At 40.1% G+C, this 17,866-nt stretch overlaps 1 protein-coding gene across 7 annotated transcripts in view; it reads right to left on the bottom strand.

Annotated features, from left to right (window-relative positions):
- The window catches only part of BICDL1 (BICD family like cargo adaptor 1), a 107,098-nt gene extending 89,627 nt beyond the window's left edge, over window positions 1-17,471 (bottom strand). For all 7 annotated transcript variants that reach the window (XM_013056610.2, XM_045073716.1, XM_045073714.1 and 4 more), the window contains exons 1-2: window positions 16,944-17,471; window positions 8,725-8,940 (exon numbers count right to left, since the gene is read on the bottom strand). In XM_013056610.2, coding sequence (XP_012912064.2) covers window positions 8,725-8,940; window positions 16,944-17,372 — 645 coding nt within the window. In that variant the 5' untranslated portion in view covers window positions 17,373-17,471. The remainder of the gene's footprint in view (window positions 1-8,724; window positions 8,941-16,943) is intronic.
- Between the last annotated feature and the right edge of the window lie 395 nt (window positions 17,472-17,866).

The raw sequence follows: 17,866 nt of genomic DNA, 5'->3' as shown, positions 1-17,866 counted from the left end.
TACACTAAGCCTAACTTCTTGTTAAATTCTTTTATCCCCCTCCCTATCTGTGATTTTGTAATAATAATCTTTTTTGGTTTCATACGCCTTTTGGAACAGCTCTTTTTGTATACTGCCCCCAATATAGCTTCTCCTTTTGGCACAACTAGTAATACCTGAAATCATAGTGGCTAGGCACATGACCACAGCTCTGGCTGTGAGGAAGGAGAGAGAGATCGGTTAGAGACACAGAGCTGCAGGTAAAAGGACTAATAGGGAAGGGCCTGTAAAAATAAAAGCTAAAATACAGCATGATACTGAAACAAGAAGGGGGAAAATAATGACTTTTCTTTTCTTTCTTTCTTTTCTTTTTCTTTTTTTTTTTTTTTTAAAGAGAGAGCGAGAGGAGAGCACATGAGAGCAGAGGGGAGAGACAGAGGGAGAGGGAGAGAGAGAATCTCAAGCAGACTCTGCTGAGTGCAGAGCCCAACGCAGGGTTCGGTCTCATGACTCTGAGATCATCAACTGAGGGGAAATCAAGAGTCGGATGCATAACTGACTGAGCCGTCCAGCCCACAAAATAATGACTTTTAAGGTGAATTCTCAAGAGTTTAGAACCCAGGGCACACAGAGAACTAACTATACATGAGACTGTTCAAAAGCACTCACTATCAGCTTTCTAAGGGAAACCTCTGACTCCTCCACACTACAGACCATCTTGGGTTCTAAGAGTAGATAAGATGACAAAACAGTTGGAGGTAGTGAGGTTTTTTTTGTCCGGAGTGTATGAACCCAGCAAGGGAGAAGGAGGGGAGCCATGATACCCATACCCAAATAATGGCTAATCCTCCCAGGAGACAACAAAGTTTTTTGGTAAAAGCTAAAATGCTGATTTCCATCTCCATCAGCAAGGTCGGAAGACCACAGGGCCAGTCACTCAGAAACTGATGAACATAAAGACCACTAGCGAAACCACAGCACAAACAGGAAAAAACTTGCAGGCTTTAAGTCAATACACAAAGGCTCTCAGAGTGCCTGCGTGGCTTGTTGGTTAAGCATCTGCCTTAAGCTCAAGGCATGATCCCTGGGTCCTGGGATCAAGTCGCATGTCAGGCTCCCTGCTCAGGGGGGAGCATGCTTCTCCTTCTCCCTCTGCATCTCCCCTTGATTGTGCTGTCAAATAAATAAATAAAAACTTTACAAAACTACACAAAACTCTGTCCATTCTGTAGTCACTCTTCTCAATTTATGGAAGATTGGGTTTTTATGCAGAAGGAGTATCTATGAAGACAACACTTGATCTCTAGGCACCTGATTCACCATTATCAGCAGCTTGCCTGTCACACTGTTGACGTCCATGGTCTCTTTGTCCACTGGTTTCCAAACAGCACACATACAGCCTAAGAAGGCATCTGAAACAGCCAAGAGTACTTTTCCACAGAGGGCACGAAAAGGCAGCATATTTTTCGGAAAGTTATAGTTCTAAACATCTCTTTATTAGGTATGTTAGCTTGTCATTTAACAAAAAAACAACTATCTTTTATTGGATGCTCACTCCGCCAGATACCTATTTACAAAAATAAGCAAGCCAGATGTGTATATCCATCAGTCCCTTTTCCCCAAGAGTTTACAATCTAACAGCATCCGTCAAAGAATGCGTTCTCCCATCTCTTCTATGGCTGATTCTTCGCTCTGCAGGTCCTACCTCAAATGTTAATCTCCTCAGGGAGAAGCCTTCCCTACCTACTTCTCAGAATGTGTACCTTTTGGAGACAAAATCTTTAGAGTAGTAATCAAATTAAAATGCAGTTATTAGGCTGGGCTGCAATCCAATATGTTGTTCTTATAAAGAGAGGAAATTTGGGAACAAAGAGTTAAGTACGGGGAAAGAGACACAAGACCCAAGGAGAAGACAGCCATCTACAAGCCAAGGAGCAAGATCTGGAACAGCTCCTTCCTCCATAGCCCTAGAAAGGAATCAACTCTTACAACACCTTGATTTTGGACTTCTAGCCTTCAGAACTGTGGGGCAATACATTTCCTTTGTTTAAGCCACCCAGTCTGCGGTACTTTGTTATAACAGCCCAGCAAACAAATACAGCTTTCTACAACTTTCTAAAATTTTTAAGTTATCTTGGCTCTTCAGTCAAGAATAGATGTTAGGATTTTTTTTTAATTAAAAAAATCCATATAGCATTAGAAATCCATGGGGAAATAAGCAGTGTTGCAACAGTAACCCATATAGAAAACATAACTGTATTTCTATCTCATATCCCACTGCAAAGTTAAGCTCTAGATAAAGATCCAAATGTAAAAAGCCTGAAGTTTTTGTAATTAACATGAGAAAATATCTTGATGACTTGGAAAACAGCAAATAAAGCAGAACACAAAAGAAGAAATCATAAAGGAAATGATTAATAAATTTGACTTCACTGATAGGACACACTTTTGTTTAGTAAAAGACTCCATAAACAAAGTGAAAATATAATAGTATCAAGCACCTGTAAAAACACACTTACACACCAATAAGAAAATAGGTGAAGGATACCAATAGGTGATTCACAATAAACATAAGCACAAAGATGCCCAACCTCACTAGCAATTCATGAAATAAAAATTCAAACAATAAAGATTTTAAAAACCCCGCAACAGTAAAAATTCCATTTCACACACAAGTCACTGATTTTTAAAACTGGACAGTAAGCAAGTGTTGGTGAAGATGTGGACTACCACACACACTGGCACTCACGCACACTGCTAAGTAAAAATGTAAATTTGTCCAATTTTGGAGAGTCATTTGGCAATATCTCGTGAAGCTGAAGAGGTCTTTACTCTTGGACCAAACAATTCCACGCCTAGATTTACCCGAGTAACTCAAATATACGTGCAGAAGAAGGAAAGGTACAAGAATAGTCATATACTTATACATATTCCTATATACTATAGGAAAGTGTGAAATAATTAAAAATTGGGAAAAACTTAAATGTTTACCAACAAAAGAATGAAAACTATATTGTACTGTATTTGCACAATCAAATAATAAATGACTAAAATAAATGAGCTGGAACTGTGTTTATTAATATAGATCAATCCCTAAAACACAACCTTGAGCCAAAAGAATGAGGTATAGAATGATATGAATACGATGCTGGCATTTATTAAATGCTTGAAGTGTGGAAAAATTATTACACATTGTTAATGGATATAGTATACATAATGGAATACATGTTTATATGCATGCACACACATGTATGAGTGTGTATGATATAAACACATGAATAGGAAGAAAAGTAAATGGAAAAATGGAGAAGACACAGGACCATCAAATGTTATCAGTTACATTTTATCTCTTTAAAAAATTTGAATATGACAAAAATGTTAACATTTTACAAAGGTGGATTTGTATTATTCTCTGCAGTTTTCTGTGTGCTTCAAGTATGTCATGTGCTTCAAGTAATCTTTTAAAAAGATTTTATTTATTTATTTATTTATCAGAGAGAGAGAGAGAGCACGTGCAAGCACCAGCAGGGGGAGGGGCAGAAGAAGAGGGAGAAGCACACTCCCTGTGGAGCAGGGAGCCCAACATGGGGCTTGATCCCAGAACCCTGGGATCTTGACCTGACCCAAAGGCAGATGCTCAACCGACTGAGCCACCCAGGCAGTCTGTCATGGCTTTTTAAATGGAAAATGCAAAAATCTATATAGTTATTAAAAAATTATAACCCAGCACATAATAAACAGTCACTAAGATGGGGTATATTCAGTCCTGCAGTCTGAAGCCCTGACCCCTTGTAGAGAAAATGGGATTGTGATTAAGCATATGGTTCTGCTGTTGGTAGGTTTATGGGTGAGGGAAGGAGGGGGAGAAAAGGTACAGATGATATTTCATGAATAAGACTGCAGGGGAAAAGTGTAAGAAAATTTCCTAGCCACTTCCTACAAATTCTAAAACTCTGTATTTCTGGGAAGGAAAACTTCAGTAGCCCCTAAGCAATTTTAAATCCTCCCCCTCCTTTTTTTTTTTAAGATGAAATCAATCATTTTTCCTATGCTTTGGTCAACAAGTGCTCAAGTCTAAACTTAGTGTTTAACAAGGACATGTGAGCAGTTTTATTAGTACAACCTGTGGAAATGACTTATCTCTTACTGAAGTTTCTAATACTACTGAGATTCATTTTGAAAATATCTTATGTCAACTGCTTCAGAAGGCTGAAAAGGCTAAAGAAACTTATTACTGATATCATTATTTTTATGAATCAGACTATTTCTACATTGTTCAAATCACTATTTTGACTTGTTGTCCTACATGCAAGCTCTAAGAAGTTTCCACAGTGCCTGAACTGTGGTATAAGCTGTAAGCAGGTTAAATTAGTGAATGATCACTTTAGGATACTTTAACACTGATCAGAACACTCTGTTATCTTTGCTGCTGCTATTGGGAAGAAAATCATCTGGGGGCAATGAAGGATTCTGCTGTAACGCTAGTGAAAAGTACTGTATTAGGTATCAGAAGGATTCTCAAAAAATCTCCCCTCTAAGGTTTACATTAAAATATTCTTAGGCGACAAGCATGGCCCATGTCTCTCCTCTTCACTTCCTGAAAGCAAGGCCCACTGTATTCTTTCTCTTTTGAGGTAGGATGTTAAGTGTCTAACATGCCCCCATTAAACCCTGTCAATGCCATTGTGGTAGTACTTTCTATCTCAGAAAGTAAACTATACTTTCTCCAAATATGTCAGCCTGAGTTGCACAAAAATGAGACTCACAGAATCTTAGAAGCTAGAAGAGAATTTAGAGGGCGTTTTGTCCAAATGAACAAATAAACTGAAATAATGGTATCCCCAGAGTATATGAAGCAGTGTCCAGGGGATATGAGATGCCATAGAATGAACCTGACTCAACTCCTAGAAGGATCGTTTTTACTCAAATAGTTCTGAGTAGAGATTTAACTGCAACACAAAACATTTTCAGTAATTAAAATGGGAACACTCCAGATTCTTCTGCCTTCAAGTTAGAATTCCAGTGTTTGACTAGATGCAGAATTCCCTTCTATGTGAAGAAGACATGATAATTATAAATCATGACTACCATTTACTGAGCACTTACTATAAGTGCTCAATAATATGCCAGGCACTGTGGTCAGAGTTTTACATCTATTATCTCATTTAATCCTCCTAACACTATTAGGCAATAGTAGTAATTGTTTCTATTTTACAAAGGAGGAAACTAAGCTTAAAAAAGGTGAAAAAACTTGCCCATGTTCACCCAGCTAGTGAACAGAAGAGTTGGTGTTTGGCCCAGGGCTGTCTGGCTCTAAAACCTGTGACCTTAACTGTGGCCTCAGAAATGTGAAACTGAGGCAGAGGGACTGTAAGTCTTAATTCAGAAAATCCTTAAACAAGCCATGTGTCTTTCTGTCCCTCGAGTTTTCCCAGCTATAAAATTCGAATACCTAGCTCTTCCTTCATGATAAGAATCCAGAAGCTCATGAGATATATATACATATATGTTATACACATATATATATACACACACACATACATACACTAAAAAGAAGCTTGGTCTGGGCACCTGGGTGGCTCAGTCAACTGTGTGTCAGCCTTTGGCTCAGGGCATGATCCCAGCGATCGCTGGGATCATGCCCTACATGGAGCTCCCTGCACCATGGGGAGCCTACTTCTCGCTCTCCCTCTCCTGCCCCCCTCTCCCCACCTATTCTCCCTTTCTCTGTGTCAAATAAATAAATAAAATATTTTTTAAAAAAGAACCCTGGTCACATAAAAACTTGTACATGAATGTTTATGGTAACCTTATTCATAATAGTCAAAAAGTGGAAACAACCCAAATGTCCATCAACTAATGAATAAGTAGAATGTGTTATATCCATAGAATGGAATATTCTTCAGCCATAAAAATAAGATATTGATATATGCTACAATGCAGATAAACCTTGAAACATCATGCAAAGGGAAAGAAGCCAGTCACAAAGAATCTCATATGTATGATTTCATTTATATGAAATGTCCAGAACAGGCAAATCCATAGAAACAGAGTGGTTATCAGGGGTCAGGGCATGGGGTAGGGGGTTAGGAGGAACAGAGAGTGACTACTAATGGGTATAGGATTTTATTCTTTGGCAGGGGGTGAAATGTTCTATAATTAAATAGTGGTGATGGTTGTACAACTCTAAATATACTAAAATCAAGTGAATTTTATACCTTTAAAAAGTAAATGTTATGGTATGTGCGTTATATCTCAATAGAGCTGTTTTTAAAAAAACAAAAAACTTGGAGGCCATGGTGGCAAAAGAAATATACTTAAAAATACTTTGGGGGTGCTTGGGAGGCTCAGTCTGAAGAGCATGTAGATCTTGATCTCGGGATTTGAGTTTGAGCCCTGCATTGCGTATGATTACTAAAAAAATAAACTTAAGAAAACCTTGGAACAGAAGCATCACAGAAATATTGTATTATACCTTAGATATTACACGTTTCATGTTTATAAAGACATGTTATATATATCATAACAAAGCCTCGTCTTCTACTACATCTCTCCTAGTTATCTTGTCCAAGGAAAATCTTAATTCACTTCAAAGTACTCAACTCCTCTAGTTTCTGAGTACCCAGTTAATAAAATGCTAAAATACAATCTAAACTGGCTGCTGATGTAAACCCCAGGGGCTTGTCCTGCTTAAAAAGAGAAAGGGAAAAAGCAAAAAAACTCACCAAGGGCCTATATTCAAGGCCAGAAAGGATAACAAGAATCTAGATCTAATGGAAATGATATCCCCCTACACCCTTTTGGGAACAGCTTGTCAGGATTTCCTACAGAAAAATTAGGCAAAGGAACCTCAACTATAAAGGTACTGCTTTATTGAAACAACCATCAACATTGAAATCCTTACCTTCATAGAGTGCAGCATAATATAAACAAATTATCTTACTTTCATCTCAACAATATTTGTATAAGGTACAGATTTTTACTCTCATTTTATAAGTAAGGAAAGTGAGGCACAAGCAAGGTCGTCTAGTCAATGAGAAGCAGAGTTAAGATTCAACATGCATGTAAATTCCAAGTTCTCTGCTCTTTCGCCATGTCATGTTAACATCTGCTTTCTCCCTTCAACTCTCTTGGCTACCTATCTTTCACCAGATCAGAGAGCAGAGTTGAGTTTTTTTCTGCTGACATTATTTTGTAACATGAACTTACTCCCAAGAAATAATTTCCCCTTTAATTGTTCTGGTTTGCTGAATTCCTTGCATAGGTATCCATAAGAAACACTTGCTCAGAATAAGTATTAAGTCAATGCTGTTGAACAAATAAATAAATCTGGCTAGGTGTATCCAGCTAGTTTAATCTTTCATGAATAATGAATGAAGACTCAAAACCTAAAAAATCTTACAAAATCCCTTCCCAGTGGTTGCAAAAGTCTTCAGAATTGAGTCAGAAATGTTGCTACTGAACTGGCCTTGAAATGACTTCTTGAGGAACTGTCCAACTCTTCCCTTCCAGCCAATCAAATGATGATTTAATCCCTAGATGGGAAGCAAGATCTTTAGCTCTACTTATCATCTGGATTCTCACCTTTTGCACAAGTTCATATTTCCTGCAACTAGCTACTTTCCAAGTTATTGGGCATCTCTTTTTTCCCTTCCTTCTTCCTTACCTGTCTCCCTTCCCCTCCTCCCCACCTCCATTCTCCCCTCTACCTCTTCTTCCTTCGCTAGTGGTAGCATTTACCTCACACTTCCCAGTGAGACAAGAATGTACCCAGGAGAAGCAACTATGACAAACTAATGAAGTAACTTCACAGGGTATTACCCATTGAATTAGTGGAAATGCCAAGTATTTACCATGTGCTGCTCTAGCTAAGCCTTTTCCAAAGAACTAAGCAGACCTATGGGATAAAATCAGACTAGAAGTTCATTTTTCTTCTGATAACTGAAGAGTTAATAGTTTTATTTTCAACACATAAGAAGGACTGAAGTACATTATAAATCCAGCTCTTAATTTTCAAAAGTAGGTGGATTTAAAGACTAGGGCATTAATAACATTCCTACATTTGTTAAAAAGGTATGTTCTATATTTAAATTAGATTTCTACCTATTCAGCCCTCAAACTCCTTCCTTGCAATAATTTCATAGTCTTGACCTTGGTTACTTAATTAATACTTCCATGACACCACCCTATAAAGATACAAGTAAAGAATTTTTACTTAATATTAAATAAAAAGAAAAAGTTTTAAACATAGATATGCATATACCTCCTTTCACATTTAAATAATATGAAAAAACGTATGTTCACAAATGTAACATCAATGAAAACCTTTAGCTCTTGTAATTTTCCCTAAGCTTTTCAGTTTAAGGATAGTACCATTTAATATTTGAACTAAATGCATTAACATAATTTTACCCATGACAGACTTTCTCTAGGTAAAGAATCATAGACTTTTAGAGCTTTCTGGAATGTCAGATATCATTAGGCACAATTCTTCCATTTTAAAAATAAAAAACTTCCAAGTTAAGTGTTTGTCAAAGTCTTATAGCTGACTAATGGCAGGTAAGGGAGTTTGGCTCCTGACTCCCAGTTCACACAGTTAAAGTTCTATAGGTGAAAAATATTTAACTTGTTATCAGCCAAAAAGCCAACAAAAATCAGAACTCCTCTTACCATATGTACAACTGACGTTACACTGGTTTCAACTTTCAATATTTCTGTACCATAAATTCTTAACTTGTGACTTACCCTGCTGAGTTGATCCAATAACCTCTGGTTCTGTTCTGATAATTCCTGGACGGCCCGTGTTTTTTCTCGATCTGCTTCCCGCAGATGAACCTGCTGCCTCTCCAACTCATCCTGAAGCTGTTTCACGTCACTCTCCAGCTCTGACACACGCCCTTCCCATTCCCCTTCTCGGTTCTCAAATCGTCTTCGCAGTTCGTGTTTCTCTTGTTCTAAGTGCTGGGTGAGAAGTGAAGAGGATTTAAAAAATGTTCAAAATTCACAGCCTTTTGCTTTTTTCTCTTCTCACACTTTCCTAACTTTTCTTTTTCCCAGCCAGTCAGCACAACAAAACACTCTGACACAAATAGGGAAAAGTTGCCTATTTCATAGCTACAAAAACATTCCTTTCTTGCAAAGTAGGGACGGCTCTGGTTTCACAAAGAGAATGCCATTTCTCTTTAAAATGCTTAATATTACTAAGTTTATTCTCATTCTTGAGAATGGATTGTGGACTTAGGAGTTCAGTTGAAATTGAACAAGTCATCCAATTAACTGGTGAACTATACATTTAAACAACTTAACAGAGTCCTTAAGGCTTCTTTTAGAATCATCTATTATGCTTGGCATAATATCAGGCACTTAGAATCAAGGAATTTTCAGAGATGGAAAGAACTCCAGAGATCCTTCAGATTAACCACCTTTTCTTATAAATGAGGTAACAGAAGATAAGAGGTCAAGTAACAAGCTCAAGGTCAATACTAGTAAAAGGCAGAGCTGAGATTTGTGTTTAAGTCATTGGACTCCGTTAGTGCTCTAAATCACAATTCAGTAAGTATTTGCTGTGATATAAGGTATTATATTTTGATATCAAGCAAGTTCAGCTTCAGATATGCTTTAAATCATGGCCTATTAGCCCTGCATATTTATTTCTGATCCATCCATTCATTCTTAACTACCTACTATGGGTCAGCCACTGTGCTGGGGACACAGTGAAAAGTAAAACAGACAGGGTCCTTGCATTTACAGAGCTTTCATTCTAGTGGGAGAGACTGGTAAAAGTAGAAAGTTGTGTGTGACAAATGGTATGCAGTAAAAATACAGATGGCTTGAAGTAGCAGCTCAATAAAAAAGGATTCTTTTGGGCGCCTGGGTGGCTCAGTGGGTTAAGCCGCTGCCTTCAGCTCAGGTCATGATCTCAGGGTCCTGGGATCGAGGCCCACATTGGGCTCTCTGCTCAGCAGGGAGCCTGCTTCCTCCTCTCTCTCTCTGCCTGCCTCTCTGCCTGCTTGTGATCTCTCTCTGTCAAATAAATAAATAAATAAATCTTAAAAAAAAAAAAAGGATTCTTTTGAAGGAAGTAAGAGTATCTTTTTGTTTCTATGAGACAAATATGGATGTCTCTTTACAGAGCCAAGTACGCTCTACTTAAAAAGCATACTATGTACAAGAAAGCGAAGTCTGTATCCCACAGAGTATATTAAAAAGAAATTAAAGCAATGGTCCTCAATTTGGGGGGTTCTCAGAAAAGCTCTGATATAATTGTTGTAAATATACCCTCCTGAATCCCAAAGACTGTGATTTGTCAAGAATGGGATGAAGCCTAGACATGCATCTATCTGCCTCTCTATATTGGCTCTATAGGAAATTCTGAAGCACTGAAGGTTGATATCAGGCATTGATTGTTTCAACAAGCTAAAATGAGCATATGAATCTTCTTCAGAGTAGTCAGTTATCTTTTCTACTTGGGAAGGTATGCTCTTATTCTATCCAAGTTCTTTGAATATTTTTTGCTTCTTTTGGAAAGCCTTAAGGCCAGTGTATACCTAAACATGAAAATGAAAATCAGTCTGTTACTTCACATCTAATATGTGTCTAGAAAAGAGATCACTCCATTTCGTCCTGTCATTTTATTCTCCTCTTTTGCTCTAAATGACCTGATGTTTCTTTCTTTTTTTTTTTTTTTAAAGATCTTATTTATTTATTTATTTATTTGTCAGAGAGAGAGAGGAGCAAGAGCGAGCACAAGCCGACAGAGTGGCAGGCAGAGGCAGAGGGAGAAGCAGGCTCCCCGCCAAGCAAGGAGCCCGATGTGGGACTCGATCCCAGGACACTGGGATCATGACCTGAGCTGAAGGCAGCTGCTTAACCAACTGAGCCACCCAGGCGTCCCATGACCTGATGTTTCTTAAAGTCGAATTTATCCCCAAAAGATGAAAACATGCCATCACAGAGCAGTCAAAATAATATGCCAAAAAGATAAAACCAGTGATCTGAAATGAAAATTCTGATCACATTAGCAAAGGCAATTTTTATTGAAATCAATATATGGCCTCCCAGGTCGACCACTTCTGGGAGATAACTCACTTGGATATAATCATTCTACTGTATTTGTTGAAAAAGTCACATTATAGTTATATTTTATACAGCCTCTGTTTGGAGCATGCAGGGAAAGGAAGGACAAGGGAGGGACTTCTCATCAGCATGAGAACTTTCTGCTCTATGCTTCCCTCAACATTGCCAAACTCCAAAAATGAAAATGTTTTAGTCACCGCAGAGACTTCAGAAAGATGAAATGCAGAAACAAATGCTAATTGCAATCCTAAAATTGTGATACTTGGTTTTATTCAGTTTTTCCAAAATGAAAAAGATCGAGCAGAAGGCAACAGCAAGAACTCAGTAATCACAGTGTTACTGAGAGGCCAGATAAATTAGGCTTGTGTTCTAAAAGAACAGAGAGACTTAAAAATATTCAGCAAACAGCTGTTAGCAAACAGCCCAACCAAGCAACTAAAACAATCCAATCCACTTGGAGTTGGGGGAGGGTTTGAGACAGGTGGTGCTGATCAGTCTATTCTGTCCTAATTCAGGTTTCCCTGAACACTGAAAAAAATCAATCAAGACTTTCTTATTAATGAACATACAGAATTTAGCCTTTTGTTCAAAGACAGGTTTCCTAGAATTGTATTTTCAACTTAGTGAAATTAACCAGGAAACTCTAGGCAGCATATTGGGACATGTGGAGGTAAGGGGTTGTTCTGTTATTCATTTAATGTTATATTTATTTTGTTATGCATTATTTTAAAAGTTAGTATCTATACCTGAAACTAATAATGTTACATTATGCGTTAACTATACCTCAATAAACAAAAGAAGGAAAGTTAAGATCAAAACTGTCAAGGTCATCGAAAACAAGAAAAGTCTAAGAAAACGTTACAGCAAAGAGGAGACTAAGAAAATCTAAATGCAATGTATTCAGGATGGGATCCTGGAAAAGAAAAAAAAATAGGTAAAGCCTAAGGAAATCTGAATAAACTGAGGAGTTTAGTTAACAACGTATCAGTATTAATTTTTTTCATTATGGCAAGTGTACCATAATATGTTAATAACAGGGGAAACTGGGTTTGTGGCATATGGAAACTTACTGTACTATCTTTCTATGTTTTCTATAAACCTGAAACCATTCTTAAAAAAATAAAAATTTATTGAAACCCCTGAAAAAATGAAAGTTAATACCATTAGCCCATCTAAAATTGGTTGTTACAGAAATTGGATTTCTGCAAAGAATAAAAAAAATACCACCATTCTCCTAAGTCTAGGATATATAATGAAAAAGTACTAATTTTTAAGTGGACCAAGCACTGAATACAAGGAAGGACCTCTGCATTGCCTCTCCAAATCTACTAGTGACTCTCATTATGTGATTATTTTCACTTTACTTATTTGGCCCTTTTAAAAACACTGTACTAAAATCATGAGAATTGGCCTAAGGAAGGGAGAAGAAAATGTAGTTGAGGGAAAATACTACCTTTGCAGTAAGAGAAAATTCATACTCAGCTAGAATAGGAAAAAAGGGGATGTTAAAAATGTTTTTGAAAACTAAATATTTAATTTCTGAAGAAAAAAATATATAAATAAATGCAAGTTACTGTCTTAGTTCATATTTTGGTAAAAAACTAAGGACTTAGTGGATATAAGATTTAAAAGCAAAAGGGCAGAGGTGCCTGGGTGGCCCAGTTGGTTAAGCCTCTGCTTTCAGCTCAGGTTATGATCCCAGCGGTCCTGGAATCGAGCCACCACATTGGGCTCCCTGCTCAGCGGGGAGCCTGCTTCTCCCTCTCTTCCCTACTTATGCTCTATCTCACTACCTCTCTCTCTCTTAAATAAATAAAATCTTTTAATTAAAAAAAAGAAAAGAAAAAGAAAAAGGGCTCACTGTAGATGCAGACTTTTTTTTTAAGTAGGCTCCACCCCCAGCATGGAGCCCAGTCATAGGGCCTGAACTCACCACCCAGAAATCAAGACCTGAGATGAGATCAAGAGTCCAGTGCTTAACAGACTGAGCCACCCAGGTGCCTCCAGAAGAAATACAGTTTAAAAAATAACTTTAGGAGTGGGGCACCTAGATGGTGCAGTCAGTTAAGTGTGGGAGTCTTGGTTTTGACTAGGGTCTGAGATGATGGGAGTCCTGCATAGAACTCCAGGTTCAGCCTGGAGTCTGCTTGGGATTCTCTCTTCCTCGCCTGTGCCCCCTCACTCCCCATTCTCTCTAAAATACATAAATAAATCTTAAAAAAATAACTTTAGGGGTGCCTGGTTGGCTCAGTTGGTGAAGTATGGGACTCCTGGTCTTGGGTTGTGAGTTTGAGACCCAGAGTGGGCATAGACTGCCTAAAAAATAAAATCTTAAGGGGCGCCTGGGTGGCTCAGTCAGTTAAGCCGCTGACTCCTGATTTTGGCTCAGGTCATCATCTCAGGGTCCTAGATTAAACCCCACATTTGGCTCTGGCTCAGCAGGGAGTCTGCTTCAGCATTCTTGCTCCCTCTGCACACCCCCCACCCTGCTCTCTCTCCTTTCTCTCTTTAAAATAAATAAATCTTTTTTTTTTTTTTAAGATTTTATATATTTATTTGTCAGAGAGAGAAGGGAACAGCAGGCAGAGAGAGAAGCAGGATCATTGTGGAGCAAGGAGCCTGATGTGGGTCTTAATCCCTGGTATTATGACCCGAGCAGAAGGCAGACGCTTAACTGACTGAGCCACCAAGGCGGCCCAAGAATAAATGAAATAAAATCTTTAAAAAAAGACAACAATTTAGAACTCTAAGCATATGAAAACACAATTCAGTGAATGAATAAAATACAATATAGTCAATTTAAGGGTCGGAAAAAGATGACCAAATCTTCCAGTCTTTCAAATTAATCCTCATTTTAACCTGAGATATACAGCTAAAAAAATTGTTATCCTTTAAAACATTAAAGACTTTAAATACTGTGCCTTTAAATGAGAGAGCACGGGCGCTTGGGGGGCACAGTGGGTTAAAGCCTCTGCCTTCAGCTTAGGTCATGATCCCAGGGTCCTGGGATCCAGCCCTGCAGGGTCCCAGGATCCTGGGATTTCAGCCCCTCTGCTCAGCAGGAAGCCTGCTTCCTCCTCTCTCTCTGCCTGCTTCTCTGCCTACTTGTGATCTCCGTCTGTCAAATAAATAAATAAAAATCTATTAAAAAAATAAATGAGAGAGCAGTATAAAATTAAGACTTTATGTTTTAAATGACAAAACAAAGTCTTAGGTTTGGCACACAGAATTGGGAAGGTATTCAATATTAACTAATGAATAGGTAGGAAAAAAGTCTTGACAATGGCTTATCGGTCCTGAAGTTAGAAAGGTGCTAATTTTGAAGTAGTAAGGAACAGAGGGGACTAAAACAAGACCAATCTCATTATTTAACAGTCAAGCCAACATTGTCTCAGAGTCCACTCATGTGTTAATCTTTCAAACCAACCTGTGGGAAAATATGTTTGACTCCACTGACAATTTCTGGAAAATTACAATGCTTTTTAAAGGGCAAGTCCTCTACTCTTAAATATGTAATTGAAAATATAGCAGAGTGGTGGTATTAAACTTTAGACAGTATTTTGTCTAAACAGACATTCTAAAATCTAGGCTGCTTAAAATATATACTATGAGGAAAGTTCACTTGCAAGTATCAAATGAAATCTTTCTCTATTAGGTTTTGGTCAATTAACAAGAATTAAAAGAAGGACCTAATTAAAACAAGGACCTAATGACAGTATCTTCATGAAATATTTTTTAATGTACTTCTTGAAAAAACTAAAAATTCTTAATGATAATCTTCAAACATACCTCGAAGAAATAGTATAACTGAACCCTCCAATACTCATCCTCAGTAATGATTAATATTTAGCTTTTAAAAATAAACATTTTAGGGGCACCTGGGTGGCTCAGTGGGTTTAAGCCTCTGCCTTCCGCTCAGGTCATGATCCCAGGGTCTTGGGATTGAGCCCCGCATCCGGCTCTCTGCTCAGCAGGGAGCCTGCTTCCCCCTCTCTCTTTGCCTGCCTCTCTGCCTACTTGTGATCTGTCAAATAAATAAATAAAATCTTTAAAAAATTTTTAAAAAAAGTATACGTAACATAAACTTTACCATTATAACCATTTGTAAGTGAACAGTTGAGTAGTGTTAAGTACATTCACAATGTGGTGCAACCACAACCTCCAGAAATTAGAATAAATTTTTAATACTAGTGTTCATATGGTAACCTGTTGAGGAATGAAGATTTTATAAACTAGTTTAAGAGGTTTAAACGATTTGTTACTGTCTGGTCAATAGCAAAAAGTTAAAGGTAATTTACTCTTTTACAACAGAATCTTTATTGTTACACAATTTAAAAATCTTTTTCTTTCGTTGAAGAAATGTACAAAGGCTCCACATGGAACCCAGGATGTGTGTAATTGCACACTCAGGATTACTCTGAAATCTATCAGTAATCAAACTGACTGATATCTGTTCCTTTCAAGTTAGATGTCTCTTCAATCAAGTCCCTCACTGAAGGAATTTCAGATCACAAGTATAAATCTCTACAGTAGTATTCTTATATACAGTCATGTAACCAAATCCCATTTTCAAAAAAAGCACCCTTTTATTTCTAGACCTCTACTTCAAGTGAAAATTAAACAATTCAATTCATTGGATTGCTTTTTGGCAGTCTACTTATAGGTTTCACAAAACCACTTTTCAGAGAGATATCTCAGGGGTTCATCGACTGGCAGACCTAGTTAACAGGCCAACTGAACTACAGGGCACTCACTGGTTTCCTTTTTTCCCCCTGATTTACTTTTGATATGTCGCTAGACCACAAACACACTTAAATCTTATTACTGAAAAGTTTCTGAATTTACATTCTGACTGTTCAACCAGTAGCAAAGATATGGAAACAGACTAGGGTCAATTTCAGACCTTAGTCAGGACTGTACTATTCTCTTACAACTAAGAATAAAAAGAACTGGTTGCGACCGAACTGGGAAACAATAGTAAAGGCACAGGCAGACAAAAATTCCACTGCCAGAGATGCCCCCCACCTCCTTTTAAAAACAAATCTCTTTAATTTAGAAAGGCTGGCATTCCATACCACTTTCAAGGCCCTTTTCCAATAATGGTAAAGAACAGGCATAGCTCTGAAGAAAGACTTTGGTCCAGAACTAGCAGAAATCTTACAGACACTTTAAGAGGTATTTATAACAGTTAAAGTAATATGGTTCTGGGAGGTTGCATTTAGCCATGGAATTTTGCATGCATGAGGCCCGGAACACAGAATACTGTTTAAATACAAAATACACAGAAATGCCGAGGTCCAAATTAAATCCACTACCAACGGTCACATGCTGAGCCCAGGCTTGCCTGATTTCTGCAATGGAACCACATTTCCTAATCCCTGAGTATTTGAAGGCTATATAAAGCTCCTTTAAGGGCACTTGTTTCCCACAACTCTGAGCTGCCAGGAAGTTAAGACAAGGGCATCTGGAGGCCTTAACGCCAAAACTGGAAGGCTTTAGACTAACACCCTGATTAGAGATTAACTACTCTGAAAACCTGGAGCATATTTTAAATGCTTCCCGACTTCCTCATTTCTCTGTGTGCAGACATCACCTCAGCACTGTATAAATTAGTCATACTGTAAGCTCTATTTTAGATGTAGTGTACAGTACATATATAGAATGGCCCACAGCGGGGCTGGGGCTGTGCATGGACCCGTTTGCTGAAGTCAGATGGATTCAATGTTGCCCTGGTGTGATAACTGAAAACCCTCTAGCCTACCCCTGCCCTCAGGTGATTTTCTGTTGAGGTAGCGTGAGCAAGGAAGGAGTGGGGTGGGTGAGTGGCTCCCGAAGCTGCCGGGAGGGCTCTCCCTGCTTCCCACCCATCCCACGAGGGACGTCCTCACCTCCAGCTTGTCTGTCAGCTCCTTGTGCATCTGCTCGTACTGCCGGCTCATGTCCTGGTTCCTCTCGAGCAACGCCTTGCCCAGCCGGGCAGCCAACACCAGATCCTTCTCCTTTTGCCGGATTACCGACAGCAGCTCGGGATCCTGGGCGGGTGGCGGCTGCAGTCCGGACCCCTCGGCCGGAGGCCCGACCTCGGCCTGAGAATGCTCCCCGGGGTCGGACGGCCTTTCGCCGGCCGCCAGCAGCGCCAGCTCCTCCTCTAACGCCAGTTCCAGCTCCCCGGGGCCCCCCGGGAAGGAGATGAGGGCGGCGGCGGCTGGACTCCCGACTGCGTCCGCGGCCGCGGCGGGCAGCTCCATGCAGCAGGCGCTGTCCGGCTCGGCGGGTGCTGAAGCACGGCCGGCCAAGCCCAGGCAGAAGGCGGACATGGCCCGCGCGCGCGGAGCCCGCAGCGGTGCGGCCCGGCCGGCGCGCGCCAGGCTGCAGGGGGGAGGGGCCCTGCCGCGCCGCTCCGCGCCCCGCGCCTCGCCGCGGCACGCGCCCCCCGGGTCCCCGCGAGCCCTGGGCGCGGCGCGCGCCGGCCCGCCCCTCCCCCGCGCCCGCGGCACGCGCCCCCTCCCCCCGCCCCCGGGCTCAGCTGCTCAGCGCGCACTGGGGAGGAGGTGGGGGTGGCAAAGGGAAAGGCTGAGGAAGGGAAGACCGAGGGGAGGCGAAGCGCGAGGGGAGGTAGCGAGGAACGCCGCTGCCGCTGCCGCTGCCGCTGCCGCCGCCGCCGAGTTTTCAGCCGCCCTGTTGCTGCTGCTGCTCCTGCTGCCGCTGCCGCCGCCGGCCGGGCAGCGCCTCACGGGGCGGGCTGCGCTCCGCTGTCGCTGCGACGCTCGCTGCTGCTGCCGGCGGCCGCTCTCTGCAGCCGCGCTCCATG

Source organism: Mustela putorius, unplaced genomic scaffold, assembly GCF_011764305.1.
Source record: "Mustela putorius furo isolate JIRA1106 unplaced genomic scaffold, ASM1176430v1.1 tig00537248_pilon_pilon_pilon, whole genome shotgun sequence".
Lineage (NCBI taxonomy): Eukaryota > Metazoa > Chordata > Mammalia > Carnivora > Mustelidae > Mustela > Mustela putorius.
The sequence above is the reverse complement of the archived record's forward strand: the minus strand, read 5'-3'. Positions and strand labels throughout refer to the sequence as shown.